Here is a 13,609-nt window from a genome sequence, read left to right as displayed (position 1 = left end):
CTAGATCAAGGTGAAAACACAGTGGGAAGGTTGGCAGGTGTATTGTTAAAAACAAATCTAAATATTTCATTAAAATGTCAAACTTTGCTAGGGCTCCATAGGTTAATTACATTTTAAACTTTACATTGTTTAGGAACTTGGCAGGACACCAGGAAATCCAACTGGAAGGATGATGGAAGGACAGATTTCACAACAGGCATTACATTTCCGCAACCCATATTCTGAGGAAAACGGGCCAGTTCCTGCAGTGCCAAGTAGACTACAAGTACTGCAATATGGAAACCCTTATGTAATTCAAGAAAGAAGAGGTAAAACTAAATTCCACAACCTCTCCAATATAATTTCCTCTGACTTTGAAAAGCAGTGGCTTGTTTAGTGCAGGTTAAATACGAACAGTCTTTCTTTATACTGGCGTACAGAGCTTTTATTGGTGAATGAGAATCAATAAAATGTCTATGCTTTACTGATGAGACTCAGTATAGTAAACAAAGTTTTAAAGAAACCCCTTTTGAAAAAGGTGATTTCTAATGTTCATGTTAACTAAACAAAAAAAAAGTTTTAAAATTCTTGTGTTTTAAAATGTAATGTAGCACATCTGTAATCTCCATATACCAAGTCTACTGAACAAAGATGCTCTAATTAATTTTTCTTCAGATGGAGCAGATGGTGCTTTTAATCCTGATGAGATCCAAAGACCACCTGTTAGAGCTTCCTTTTGGGAGCTAGAAGATGATGTGGTGTGTAGTCAGCCTTCACGCAATCTTAGTCGACCTGATGGTTTAGAAGATCCTGAGGACAGCAATGCAAGTTACCTTTTTTACTCTTTTTTCCCTTGACGTGTTTACTAATGAGTAGGTTTTCAGTGTCTGATAAGCCTGACTTAGTGGTACGTAAATCTGGAGTTGATTTTTCTGTTGCTTTGAAGGAGAAAACTCTGCACATCAGTTGTTGGCAATGTATTTCTTCCCTCAGTTTCTTGAGTTACTGACAGCTTGTTTTGGTATTAGGGCAGTAGCTTCTTAATTTTTTTAAACACTGAAGTAGAAAAATCCAAGTAGTCTCAACTCACTCTGGTTTTTCTCTCCCATGTGGTAGCCATGTCCTATTCATTTTATGATTTGCATGCAGGAATGAAATTTTGACAGAACGGGTAGAAATTGAAAGAATTCTGATACCAGTATTTTCAGTAAAATGCTGAATGAAAGACACTTGATAGGAATGTGTTAATCTCTTGTTCTGTCCCTTGCAAATCAACATTTAATATTTTTTTTTTCTTCCCTTAGACATTTATTTGAGATAATTAACTGTTATCCAAAGCTGATTAAACTGGAAGTGACAGGTGCTCACCGATTTCTGTTTTAGGGCCTTGTATGTTTTTGTGGAAACTAGTTAGCTTCTCTTTTTACTGCAGTTAACTTGCAAGTTGTAGTATAAAACAGGGATTTAGTAAATTGGCGTCTGTAACACAGTGGACCATGTGTCTTCCTTTAAACAAGAATAGACTTATCTTTCTTATTCCAAGTACTCTTACACCTCCAAAAATATTAAACAAGAAATACCATTCTGCAAAGTATTGTGCTCTTTGCAAGTACAGTAGTATCATGACCTGTTTCTCATTTAGTCTAGTTTGCCACATTTAATTGCTATTAACCTTTGCAGAAACTGATCAGTGTTCAGACAGGCATGATTTTAGCCTTGGTGCTCAGCACCTATAATAGAGAAAAATGTATTTCATTCTCCTACCTTTTGCCCCCAATGTCCATTACTGCGAATAATTAGAGAAACTGTCAGAACTTCTGCAACCTGTTCCAGAACTGGAATGTGAGCTTAATGCTGTTCCCCACCTTTACTTCACATTTTGCATATTTAATCTGATCATTCTTGACGTCGAGATTACATATGACAAGCTCTTCTCTTCTTTAGTTGTCTGCCTCAGTTTAATTAGCAGGGTGTTCTTTCTGATCTATCTGCTTTGCCCTCTTGCAAACCCAGGAGAAACAGTGCTAGAGTCTTGTGCTCATTTGCTGACACAACCTGGATTTTTGTAGTGATATGGAATATAGCAGGCTTAAATAAAGTTCATCTTGAGAAAAGGTGCCCTTAAATCATAAAATTTATATCTTTACTTTTTTACTTTCAAGTGAGAATCAGTTGCTTGCTCTTCCCAAAAACTGACTGTTACATGTAGTGTGTAGATTTGCGTGGAAATAAGTAGGTGAAAGAATTTTTTGAGAGATACTTGGTAATATACCAAAGATAAAACAGTTCTAATGCAGTATTTAAAGAAACTACCAGGAAGACTTCCATATATGTAGATAATTAATTATAAAGGAGAGCCTATTGTTTGTGCAGAAGAGACAGCAAATATAAAGTGATGAAGAGATTACCTTTTGTTGTACCAACTTTCAAAGCAAGCTGTTTAAGTGGTAGTTGTCTACATCTTTAAACCAGTAAGGTGTAGAGTCTTTTGTTCCCTCCAAGAAGAGAAGGATTGCTGCTTTGTTTAAAATATTGCCATTCTGGGAACTTCTGTCGTCTTCCTCTCCACAGTCCTATTACTGCACATTATATTAGTTTGAGAACTTGAGGGTGTTCTAGTCACTTCCACCACTTCATGGCTCTTCTGGTGGTGGTTTACCTGTGATGAAGAGCATGTCTATATTATTTAAGACAACAGATCTTTGAGACCCTGGGCCAGTATCATGATATGTAAGAGAATAAACTAGAGGTTATATACACACAGCTACAGATATGACCAAAACAATCTTTTTTTTAATCAGATGAGAACAGGGAAATGTGTGCATATGTGTGTGAGAAAAGCATTGTGACTTGCTTCTACAGAATGACAGCCAGAGATGGGAACCTCCTTTCCTTTAGGACAGCCTAAGGTATAGGTCAGCAAACTATGAGGGGCTCTAGCAAGTCAAGCTTAACCTGCTGTAGTTACTGTTTACACTCCTGAGTAGCTTCATAAACAATCTGGATGACAGAGGAGGAAACTTGAATGCTTCTCTCAGAAGCATTTCCTGAACAGAAAAATAGGTAGAATTGCTTCAAACCTACAAACCACATCTCTGCAACTGTTATTACCGTGGTTTACTTTAATTCTAAGTGTTGAATTGTGCCATTTCCAAGTGCAACAATCTGCCTTAGTACCAGGGAAAGAATCAAGAATTTGTCTTTGTGTGGTTTTGTCCATTTGCGTGGTTTCACTCTCCATGTCTGTAGTGTTTGAGTTTAAAGCCTTTGCCTTCATTGGACCATTTTAGCACTCTAAACAACTGAGTTTACTTTTGCCTAAAGGAATCTTGTGTTCTTTCTGTGGGTTTTTTTTTCCTTTTACTGAAAAAGATCTAACTCAGGGTACCTTGTCTGCAGTACATGAAAAAGATTTCTGTTCTGTGCCATAGGAGTTGTAAATTGCTTCCTGTTATGGATCAACCATAGTTTTCTACATCAACAGGAAGGTTGTTCTGCATTTCCTTTCCCAATGAATAAAAACTGTCATCCTGCTGAGCTAAGGTGCCTTCCATCATGTGTGCTTTTTAGCAACACACCTCTTGAAAATCACTGTGAGACTGGTTGATCTTTTTACCCATCCCAAGGAAGAAATAAAGAGTCTTTCCATTATATGAATGTTGGAGGTGTGGCACAAGATAGTAGCTGTCCTGGTTGGCAGTGGAAAAGAAGGGACCAGCTTGGCCTGCCAGAAGTTCGGTACATTCCTTAAGAGCAGGTCTGGAGTAGTGAGGCAGGATTTTTGGTTAGCCTTATGGTGCTGGATGGGATGCTAAGGTGTGTGCCATTCCCAGTCACAGAAGGAAAGGCATCACAGTCATCCTAAGATTACTCTGTGTTATTTTCATGCTTGTTGTGCATGAATTATTTTCCTCAGGGTGACCCTTCTGTACCTGCAGCTAATGACTGGATCTTCAAATCTGTGGAAAGCAGCTGCTGTCTTTGGAACCATCTTCAAAGTAATTTTGTCTTTCCTGTCAATGAGTTACAAAATCTCAAACTCATGACAGTTTTGTTGCTGACCATTATCTTGAGTAGCAACATAAGATCAGGTGATGGTGGCTCTCCTGCTACACTGACATGCTGCCTTTCCTGTCTTCAGTTACTCTGAGCTGTAGACCAAGTAAGGAGACACATCTGCAAGCGCACCTGAAATTTTGTTTAACTTTACTATTGTCTTCTTCTTTTGTTTCTCCCAAAACCTGGGTGCTTCCGTGTGTTTGGTTAACATGAAAAAACATCAGTTTTGTGTAACTTGACTTTCTAGACTTTCTAGAATTCTTCATAGCTTTGGCCTCTGGAAGTCTTAGGCCAATTAAACTGTGATTTCTGAGGGGGATACGCTGGTCTGTGTTACCCAGCCCAGCTGAGCACGCATATGGGTGATTTTGTGTAGAATCGTTGACTTGTCACGAGTTCCTGTCGTCAGCTACTCAGCACTAACTTTCAGTTTGCTTTTGCTCCCATAATTGACCAAAATGTAGTCATTTGGAGCAAATAATTTCTAGAAGCAAATATGAGGAAGAGATCCATAAACAAAACATATTGTATATTTTTCATAGTAAAGTGTGAGTTTCAGAAGTGTAGTCCTGATTATGGTTGGCAGTAAGCCCAGAATAACTATCTTGAGACTCTTAAACAATGTTGTTAGTCACAGTAAATTTGTGGGGGATGGAGAGTGTAACTTTTGGCAACTAGTAACCAGGTCAGGACATTTTTTGAGATGAATCCAAAATAGCCTTTCTTCTAGCAAAAAAAAAAAACCCTGCTAGACTTCATTAGCCTGGTCTTCCCCTGACAGCCAGTTACTGTCTTTTGTGTAGGATAGATGTAGACATAGTTAGTATTCAGGTACCTTGTGGGAGACCAGACTGCTTGCAGGGAAGTAGAGAGACCTAAAAGAGATTGGTTGATTTCTCACAGCAGAGCTAAACCACAGAGAGAAAATGTATGTTCTCTCTCTCCAGCTGTCCCACCTTGTGTGTTAGTGGAGCGTCTGTCCCTTTGATGTTCAAAGCTCAGTTCACTTATTGATGCATGTTAAAATCAGAGAACTTGGACAGGGGTTGTCCAAGTCTGTGCTTTTTAAAGTACAGCGTCATATGACTTTGTTTCTATTTGGCAATCTTGGAACTGCTTAGAATTGTAATTACTCAAGACAAGACTGGCTAGTTTTGGTAAAACTAGGTGAGTTGCACTTACTTCTGACAGTTAATATTCAACTTCCCCTTCTAGTGACAAACCCCCTCTTTTTTTACCATGCTTTATCTTTCTGTACTATATCTTTGATTCATGCAATCTGTGGAACTCATTGTGGCAGTTTTAAAGAGTCAAGAGTTACAGTCCAGTGATAGTAGTTCAATCATGATGTTAAAGACAGCCTTTATAATTCATTAACCTAGTTATCGCAGCTTCTGAATTCCGAAGGCCTAGGGCTCATTACAGTACACAGTGCCAGCCTGTGGCTTCATGGTTTTAGGCTCTTAAAGGCCTGAGGTCACGTACCAACTGTTACATCACTGCAGGGCACTGCAGAGGCCTTGGACTAAGTATGTGTAGCCACATCCCTGGTCACCAGTTGGGAGAGCAGGAAAGAGCTGGGGCTGGGTCTTAACAGTGGGCAGATTAAACTGTTGCTGAAATATGGAGCATGGGCTCCTGCCCAACTGACTTGGATGACTTGTCCATGTGGTCTTGAGAGTCAGCTGATGCTGACACTTTAAATGCAGCATGGGCAGAGTCCTTGAGGCCTGTCCTTCTGGCAGTTAGTGTCACACTTCACACTCTTTCTGTAAAGCAGCTTCAACCAGCCTCTGCATTTCCGCTCCCGAGTCTTCAGGGATGGCTTTGGTTTTGGTTTATTTTTGTACTACAGGAGAGTGACAGATTTTTACATATTGGGTTGAAAAACATGTGACATCGTGTGTAAGAACAGAACATGTGTCATTGGTGATACTAGCTGGATGAAACTGGGCACGAGGTAACTCTGAACCAAGATGAGTAAGATCAGTCCTGTCTTCTTACAGTTCTGTGTTATACACAGTGCATTCAGGAGTTTTGTCTCTATGACAGCTGTTGGAGTCCAACACAATGGGACCTTTTCTATGTTTTCTGGAAGTTCCAGGTTCTCCCAGGGCATCACATGAGAATTGTTAGGTCCTGGTGGTGCTCTACTGTTTACTGTCACTTGTAATTAGGATGGCTATGAAATACTCTCACACTAAGATAAAATTCTCATTGTTACTGTTGGACTATTATTAATTACACAGTAACCTCTGTCCTAGGCGCTTTGAGGCATGCTCAATACAGATCTGCATGTTTCTGTTCGGGTTAAACATAACAGAAGGCTAAGAGCAACTCTTTCATTATATCCTTGGCCAAGAGCAGAAGCACAGTCAGGAGACACTTTCCATGTGTTCAGCTCCTAACATCAGTACCTGTTTACTGTTGTCACTCTGACATGGTGCACAGTTCAGAAGCTGCAGTAAGGAAACCACAGCATGAGTTTTACAGTGAAGTGAACTGGGTCATGAAAATGGCACATACAAAGGATCCAACTGTCTTCCTGCTACTTTGGCATTGGAAAAGTGGCTTTTTAGACTGTGTGTGTGTGCCCGTGCAGAGGGAAGCACTGTGCTCTTTTTCATATCAATTTTTCAATAAGAGACGAGGAGGAGGAGGAAGTTATATTTGTTATAAACATGGTAGAGTATCACACTTGCCAGATGATGAAATAATGCAAAGTTTTCTCTTACCAAGTGACTAGCAGTAACCCAAAGGTTTTGACAGGGGTTTTTTTGTGTGTGTTCTGTTTTTTAAAAGGGAGGGGAAGGAAAAATACTGAACAAGTAACTAAAATAAATGTAAGAAACCCTAAAAAATCCCACTCAACCTGTTAATCTGTGAAAGCTTTACAGGAGGTGGACAGGCAGTACTGACTTTTTTTTAATTAAAAAGTAATTGTTTTAACTGGCAAATGGTATAAATCCGTTTGTATTTTGCTGATTCTGATTAAAATCCTTGGCTTCTCATGGACTGTGGTGGTAGAGCAGAAATGGGCATCTGGGGAAGCTGATGCTGAAACTTCCACTGACACAGCGAGTACAAATGGATGGAAGGTGCCGCTGAGATCACTTCTGCTTGAATAGTGCGTTACATGAGGATATATATGAGTGACAATTGCCACTGTCTTTGTGTAATGCCTGTGGAAAGCCGGAGAGGTTTCCTTTTCTGGCAGGGAAACAGGTGTCTGTGGTTGGTACTGGCACATTGGTGTGGACAGGGAGTTACGTCAGGCCTGAGGAGCTGTGTGCTGTGTTACAGCCAGGCGTTCAGGGCAGCGGTTCCTTTGGGGTCTGTGTAAAGATGCTGTCTGAAAGTCGGCATTTGTTGAATGAATTCGTGGTCTTGAATGGGAAGATACCCATCTGTACCATCTCAGCCACAAAATTCTGGGAAAGGCCCATATATACCAAGTTAATATTTAGCATTGACAAATCCTGACTCTTGAGGCAACTGAAAGTAATAACCCTTAATATAGTGAATAGCCTATGTGTTTGTCCTTGGACCTGCTGACCTGTCCCAAGCAAAGCTTGTTGAAGGCATTTGAGGCTGAAGAGCCTTTTCACCAGAGAGGTATCTCAGCCACCTCATTTGTAACTAGGTATTAACAAGTGCTGTGACAAAAATGCCCCGTGATGAAGAAGTGAGTGACAAACATTTTTGAAGGATTTCACTGTTCGTTAGGCCTATGTTTGTGGTGGAACTGTTCTTGGATGAAGATGGACATGCATTTTCACAGACAGGTCTTGGTCTGCTAAGAGCCAGGTGTTTAGCAGATTTGTCATGCTTGTTGCACTGTGCAAGCTGTAGCACTGTAGCACAAGAGTGCTTTAATAGTCTTTCTTCTTTCCTGCATCCCTACATCTTCCCATCTTGCCTCGTTTCCATTAACTCTTCATAAGGGCAAAGTGTCATAGCCTAAAAATAAAATATGTTTGAATGTGCATCTTAGTTTTCTGTATCAAACACAGAGTGTGTGTGCTGTTGTGTGTAATGCCTTGCACACTTGTTCAGGAAGACGAACCAAGTAATTTGTAATTCTTGCATGGAAGGGATCTTTAAGATCCAAAGGAAAACGCTGTAGCAGTTGGAGTTCCAAAAATCCTGAACTGCCGAATTTCCCACCCGGAGATGAGGCGGCTTTGGGCTGCAGGACAGAACCCAGGCACTAGGTGAGGGGAGGTGTCTGACTGCCCCTTGATGAGACTGAAATGGCCAGGTTGTTGGAGTCTGACTTGACGTACTGTTGTCCGGCAACGTGTGAGTCCTGGCTCTTGGTAAGACGCTGTTTGGGTTTGTGGTGGTGAGGTGTTCAGAGGAATGCTGGGTTTTCTGTTCCAGCATGACCCCGGGGCACTACCAGGGGTGACCTGCACGCCCTCAGTAAAACTTAGGCTGTGGAGATTGTAAAAGGAAAGGTAAATTTCATCCATGTTTATGCTGGATGGAAGAGGAGCTAAGAAAGCTATTTCTAAGTGAGCATTTTAAAAACTACTTCTCATTTTACCAGGATGATGACAACACTGTACCTTCTGCCCCTGACCCTCCGAGTCTTCTCTTGCATCAACGTGGAACAGGTTTCTGCTTTGATTCCAGGTACATATATTCAGCATGGATGGGTTGTTACATAGCTGGGGCATTTTACCCCAGGATTAGGGTTGAGGGTGAAGAACTGCTGTGAGGCTGGGCAGACTCTTTGTGCTGTACCTTATTTTGACATAATTTGGCCAATTTTTTAGTAAATTGGTGCATAATGTTTTTTTCCCCTCTCTTTCCAACCTAATTGTGAACTGAAGTTGAGGGCTTTTATAAAGTGTTACGTTTGCTAAGAGCAAGGCTTTATGAGCAGGGGGAGTGCTTTCCCATGAAACTGCTTGGCCATTAAGCCATTCAATGGATTTGTATTCAGTGGTAGCTGGAATTATGTCAAAATTTGGGTGCTTTTAAAATGCCAGGTGATTTTGGAATTCCTGTGCACAACTCCTTGAACTGTACTGAGCACTTTCAGCAAAGATATTTTAATTAAGTATGTGCTGCTTAGATACAAAGTCTTCTCACATCCAAGGTTGTAGTAAAGCTCTCCAGGTCGGTGGCAGCAGGATTCAGCTTCAGTGTCTTACTTTGCATTAACAGGTAAATAACTGTTTCCTTTTTTCCTTCTCTCTGCCTCCTGGTACAGCTTTGATGTGCACAAGAAGTGCCCTCTCTGTGACCTGATGTTTCCACCAAACTATGACCAGAGCAAGTTTGAGGAGCACGTGGAGAGCCACTGGAAGGTGTGCCCCATGTGCAGCGAGCAGTTCCCGCCCGACTACGACCAGCAAGGCTTCGAGAGGCACGTTCAGACGCACTTTGATGGGAATGTGTTGAATTTTGATTAAATGCTTTGGTTTGCAGTGTAGCTTAAAGCCCGCACCTTTGAGTAGTCACCCACGGAACAGAACCAGCCCAGCTTCTCTGTAATGATGCAAACTGCCGACTCGGAGCGGTGGCTCTAAGCTGCTGTTGGGTTGTCTTCTGTCTCTTTACCAAACACGATACTAACCCCCCCAACCTTGTTCTGTATGTAGCTGTTGATTCCTCTCCTTAGTGGAATCTGTAAGGACCCAGGATTGACTTAGCCTCAGAAGAAAAGACCATCTTCATGATGCTCTTCAGCTACGTACATAAAAAAAGCCGTACTGCCTGTGGCTTCTTTTGACTCTGATAACTGAGGCACAATTAAAAAGGTAACAAACAGGTGTTTCTCCTAGACAATGTCTAGTTTTTCTTTGAGCAACAGTTAAATCTGAAAGTTACGTTACCCCCTGAAAAGATAGTTTTCTAGTACACTTCTGAACTGCAGATGCACGTACTGTCAGGTTACATGCTTGCAACAGAAGGGATGGCAAACCCTGCAGTCTGGCACATGGAATGTTTGCCTTAAGCGATGACTAAATTCAAGTCAGTACGTTACACCGTGAGGCTGTATTTTTGAGTTCAAAGACACTGCTGTGCTTAAATGCCTACAAGTAATTGTTTAAAAAAGTGTTACCCTTATGTTGCAGTTGCATTCAGTAGATCTTGTTATTTTTTTTTTCAAGTGGCTTGTGTTCCTTTGGCTTGGGGCTTTTAAGACCTTCTGCATTTTCACTTTCTGTATTTCTTTTAAGTAAAACCCTGTGTGTATATCTAAATATTTTGTATTTACTTTAACTGTATTAAGTAAATTTGCTTTCCACTTGTTGTACAGTAGTCTTGTTACATTAAAGCAAAATTATTCATGGAGTCAGTGGTCCTCGCCTTCCTGCTGCTCATTGTGAAATAAACCAGAGTTTGGGCTTTATGTACTTCATTAAATGATGTTTCAGTGCTGTCTGAGCAAGCAGCTGCTGCTACTGTCTAGTGCTGTGCTTTGTTTGGGAGGGACCCAGGGATTAAGGTTTTGAGCAGCTTTTTGGGACATCAGTGGCTGCTTAAAATAACCTGCCCTGGGAGCGGGTAGCCAAATACCCCTGCTGCTGTTCAGTGCTATTGACTGTTAATGTCCTTCATTTCTGGAACCCTACAGAAGGTAACCAGTAGCCTACCCTTGGAAGGGGGCTTCAGCCCTGGGCGCTGCTGGGAGGAAGCAGCCTCTGACAGTGGATGTCCTTTTGACTGAATTAAATCCAAATACTCCCTTTTTCCCCCACAGACTGCAGCGTTCTGTGGAAATGTGTGTTAATGGCGTAGTGCTGAAGCTGCTTCAGGTGTTGGTGATACCAAAGACAGACAGACCACGAGAAGATCACAGCTGGCCCAGGAACTTTAGAGTTAAGAAGGGGCAAAGAACAGTCTCTTAGGTCAGAGGCAGTTTATTTTTAATGTGATTTGATTTACATTTATAAGCAGCTTTCTTGACAGGAATTCTTTAAGTTGCCTTCAGTTCTAAAACAAACCTCTGTCACTTTCAAACTTAAAGTACTTTGTCCCCAACAAAACATATGAAAATATAATTTAAAGCACACTTTTCACAGACACAGTACAATACATTCACTATACACAGTATAACAAAATAGTCCCATCTTTACCTGTTTAATAATACTGTCACAATGAATAGGTAAATAGAAACTGGAATTTCATTTTTATAGTTGGAAGGAATTTACATGCAACAATGACGTTTTACGACTGTTTAGCTGTTGAACGAACTTACCCAGCCTGTCATTTCTTGCACTAAGAGCAGAGCCAAAACCTGTCTCCTGGCCAGATTGGTTGCCAGAACTACGGAAGGTGGAAGGGGCTCCCTGGGGCCTTCTGCCTCTGCCCCCGCCTCGTAGGAGCTCTCATGTTTGGGTCACCCTCCCCGGGGCCTGGCGCTGCCCCCTCCCCAGCAGCTGGGGAAGGGGCGTTTTGCTCACAGGGCAGGGTGAGGGTGACTCCTATGTGTTTCAGTGAGACTTCTACTCTGCTGGAGAACAGGTAACTGTCATCCTTACAAAGTTTTCCTTTAAAGCTTTGGGGGGGAAAAAATAGCAGGAAAGCTCATTCATCCTTCCTTCGAGCTTTCTTTTGCATGTAGAAGAACAGGAATGGAGCAAAGGCAGGGCTGTGTTTAACACAGCCTGTTCCTCCCTCTCTCTCCCTCTCAGCCTGTGCTGCAGGGGCCGGGGCAGGCGCAAGCACCCCCCAGCTGCCCTCCTGGCCTCGGCTCCCCTTGGGGGGAGAGGAGGGCTCAAGGCAGGATGCTGAGCAACAACAGCTCAGGTCTGCTCTAGACAGGAAGCTCTTGTGTAGGCTTTTGTTTTAAGTCAGTCTCTGACCACCTGCTGCAAGAAGCACTTAAATCTTCAGTAAGGCTCATATGTCATATTTCGGCAAAATTAATGGTAAAGCTAAACAGACACTTCCCAATGGAATGCAGTGACCTACAACGAGAAGCAAAAAAAAATGCACAAAGCAAATCTCCAAAGGCGCCGCAGGTGAGGGAGCAGCGTTAGAAGCTCCCTTGGCCCAGGCGCCGCTCTCCTCGCCCCGCGCAACGCCGCGCTTCCCTTCGCAGCCACGGGCACCTGCTCCTACGGGAGCTGCAAGAATTGGCAACACATAAAACATTAAAACTGTTGGCAATAGAGAACTACAAAGTGCTTTAAAACTTCATCTGAGATGAAGGCAATTGTTTCTCACACACACATAAATTTGCACTTAAGTATTTCCAAGTGTCTTTCTAACAGATAGTTCAGGGGTAGTTGTTTAGTTGCACTGGGTGATTGGTCCTCAAAAGTCTGATGGGCGTGAAAGTAACATGACATCTTGTACAAAAAAGAAAGTAGGAATTTCTAACACTAAAGTGATTGTTTACTAATTCCAATGGCAAGGGTTTTTTTTTTTCAGCATTTCAAGAAGGAGAAAACAAAAGATTTGCAAGATAATATAAAATACAGCAAGCACACCTTTTATGTATGTTATTTAAGTATGAAAATATTTTTAGCATATTATGTTAAACATTCTTTCTTATTTATATTTCCATTACCTAGAAGACTTGCTACTCCACGGATAACTCCATTATGTAAGGCATGTTAACGATAGTTTGACGAGGGTGGTGTTGTTTTGGTTTTTGCACACACATTGACAGATGCATCGAGAGTCTCCATCACGTCACAATCTGGGAAGGACGTCAGTGCCAAGCTCGCCTCCTCTCGCTCCCGCCGGCGTGGCTTTCCTTGGTTTTACAGAAGAATGTTCTGAGGAACCTATAGCTTTTATAGCACCTTATCTCAAAGTAATGAAAATGGGTATGACGATTACATGTGCAAATGTACAAAATCATTAACTCTACAAAGATACATCATTCCAAAATTACAGAAAATTTTAAAGCATGCATTTAATTCTTTTTTAAAGGGTTGCTGAATGCTTCCCCTGGAAAAGGTGGCTGTTCTCAAAATCAGCAACTGCTGGTGAGGGTTTCTTGGCACATTTGTGACCAGCATGTTATTGCTGCATCTTCCTGATAATCTCGGCAGACACGGGGGGATGGAAATTGATTGTGTGGTGCCGCAGGCCCTGAGCTGTCTTGTAACTCTTTCCACAGCGACATTTGAAGGGTTTGCGTACGCGGATTTGCGTCCTGTGGCCGTTCTTGGCATGGTACTTTATACCGTTCACATTCTGCCAGGGAGAAAGTAAAGGGTTAACGGTGGCGGGGTCTGGCACTGCCTTCACTCCCAGGACAAGCCAGGAACCGAGGCGGGTGCTGGGCCTCGGCCCACCACCTGCTGCTGGGACAGCAGCGAGGTGGGCAGGGATTCCCTGGCCTGCCTGGGACAAGGTGCTTCTGAAGTGCCAGACCTGCCTCCCTGAAAACCTCCCAGCATACAGCACTTTCCCAAATAAAAAGACCGTTTAATGGGCTCACATATGGGTGTCCTTTTTCATTCATCATTGACAAATTTTATTCAGAGGTCCATTTACGAGCAAACAAAGAATTGGCACGAAGCCTCCAGTCACACTTCTTCAGAAAGCTGAGGCTTCCCCCATGGAGCGTTTGTTCCGTTTTGGGTCATTGTTTCTA

At 42.1% G+C, this 13,609-nt stretch overlaps 2 protein-coding genes across 7 annotated transcripts in view; one reads left to right on the top strand and one right to left on the bottom strand.

The window, feature by feature from the left end:
- TAX1BP1 (Tax1 binding protein 1) overlaps positions 1–10,256 on the top strand; it is a 59,682-nt gene extending 49,426 nt beyond the window's left edge. For 4 of the 5 annotated variants that reach the window (XM_061997472.1, XM_061997475.1, XM_061997473.1 and 1 more), the window contains 4 exons: positions 134–308; positions 655–803; positions 8,591–8,676; positions 9,260–10,256. In XM_061997472.1, coding sequence (XP_061853456.1) covers positions 134–308; positions 655–803; positions 8,591–8,676; positions 9,260–9,461 — 612 coding nt within the window. In that variant the 3' untranslated portion in view covers positions 9,462–10,256. The remainder of the gene's footprint in view (positions 1–133; positions 309–654; positions 804–8,590; positions 8,677–9,259) is intronic. The other variant, XM_061997474.1, reaches the window with a different exon arrangement.
- A 654-nt stretch (positions 10,257–10,910) lies between these two features.
- Positions 10,911–13,609, bottom strand: part of JAZF1 (JAZF zinc finger 1) — a 197,039-nt gene continuing 194,340 nt past the window's right edge. Inside the window, exons 5-6 of one of the 2 annotated variants that reach the window (XR_009818760.1) lie at positions 12,572–13,206; positions 10,911–12,125 (exon numbers count right to left, since the gene is read on the bottom strand). Coding sequence is in view for 1 of the 2 variants with exons in the window: in XM_061996528.1 (XP_061852512.1) it covers positions 13,030–13,206 (177 nt within the window). In the remaining variant the exon portion in view is untranslated. Of the gene's footprint in view, positions 13,207–13,609 lie in introns of both variants that reach the window. The other variant, XM_061996528.1, reaches the window with a different exon arrangement.

Source organism: Colius striatus, chromosome 5, assembly GCF_028858725.1.
Source record: "Colius striatus isolate bColStr4 chromosome 5, bColStr4.1.hap1, whole genome shotgun sequence".
Classification (NCBI taxonomy): domain Eukaryota; kingdom Metazoa; phylum Chordata; class Aves; order Coliiformes; family Coliidae; genus Colius; species Colius striatus.
This window is presented reverse-complemented; position numbering and strand designations above follow the sequence as displayed.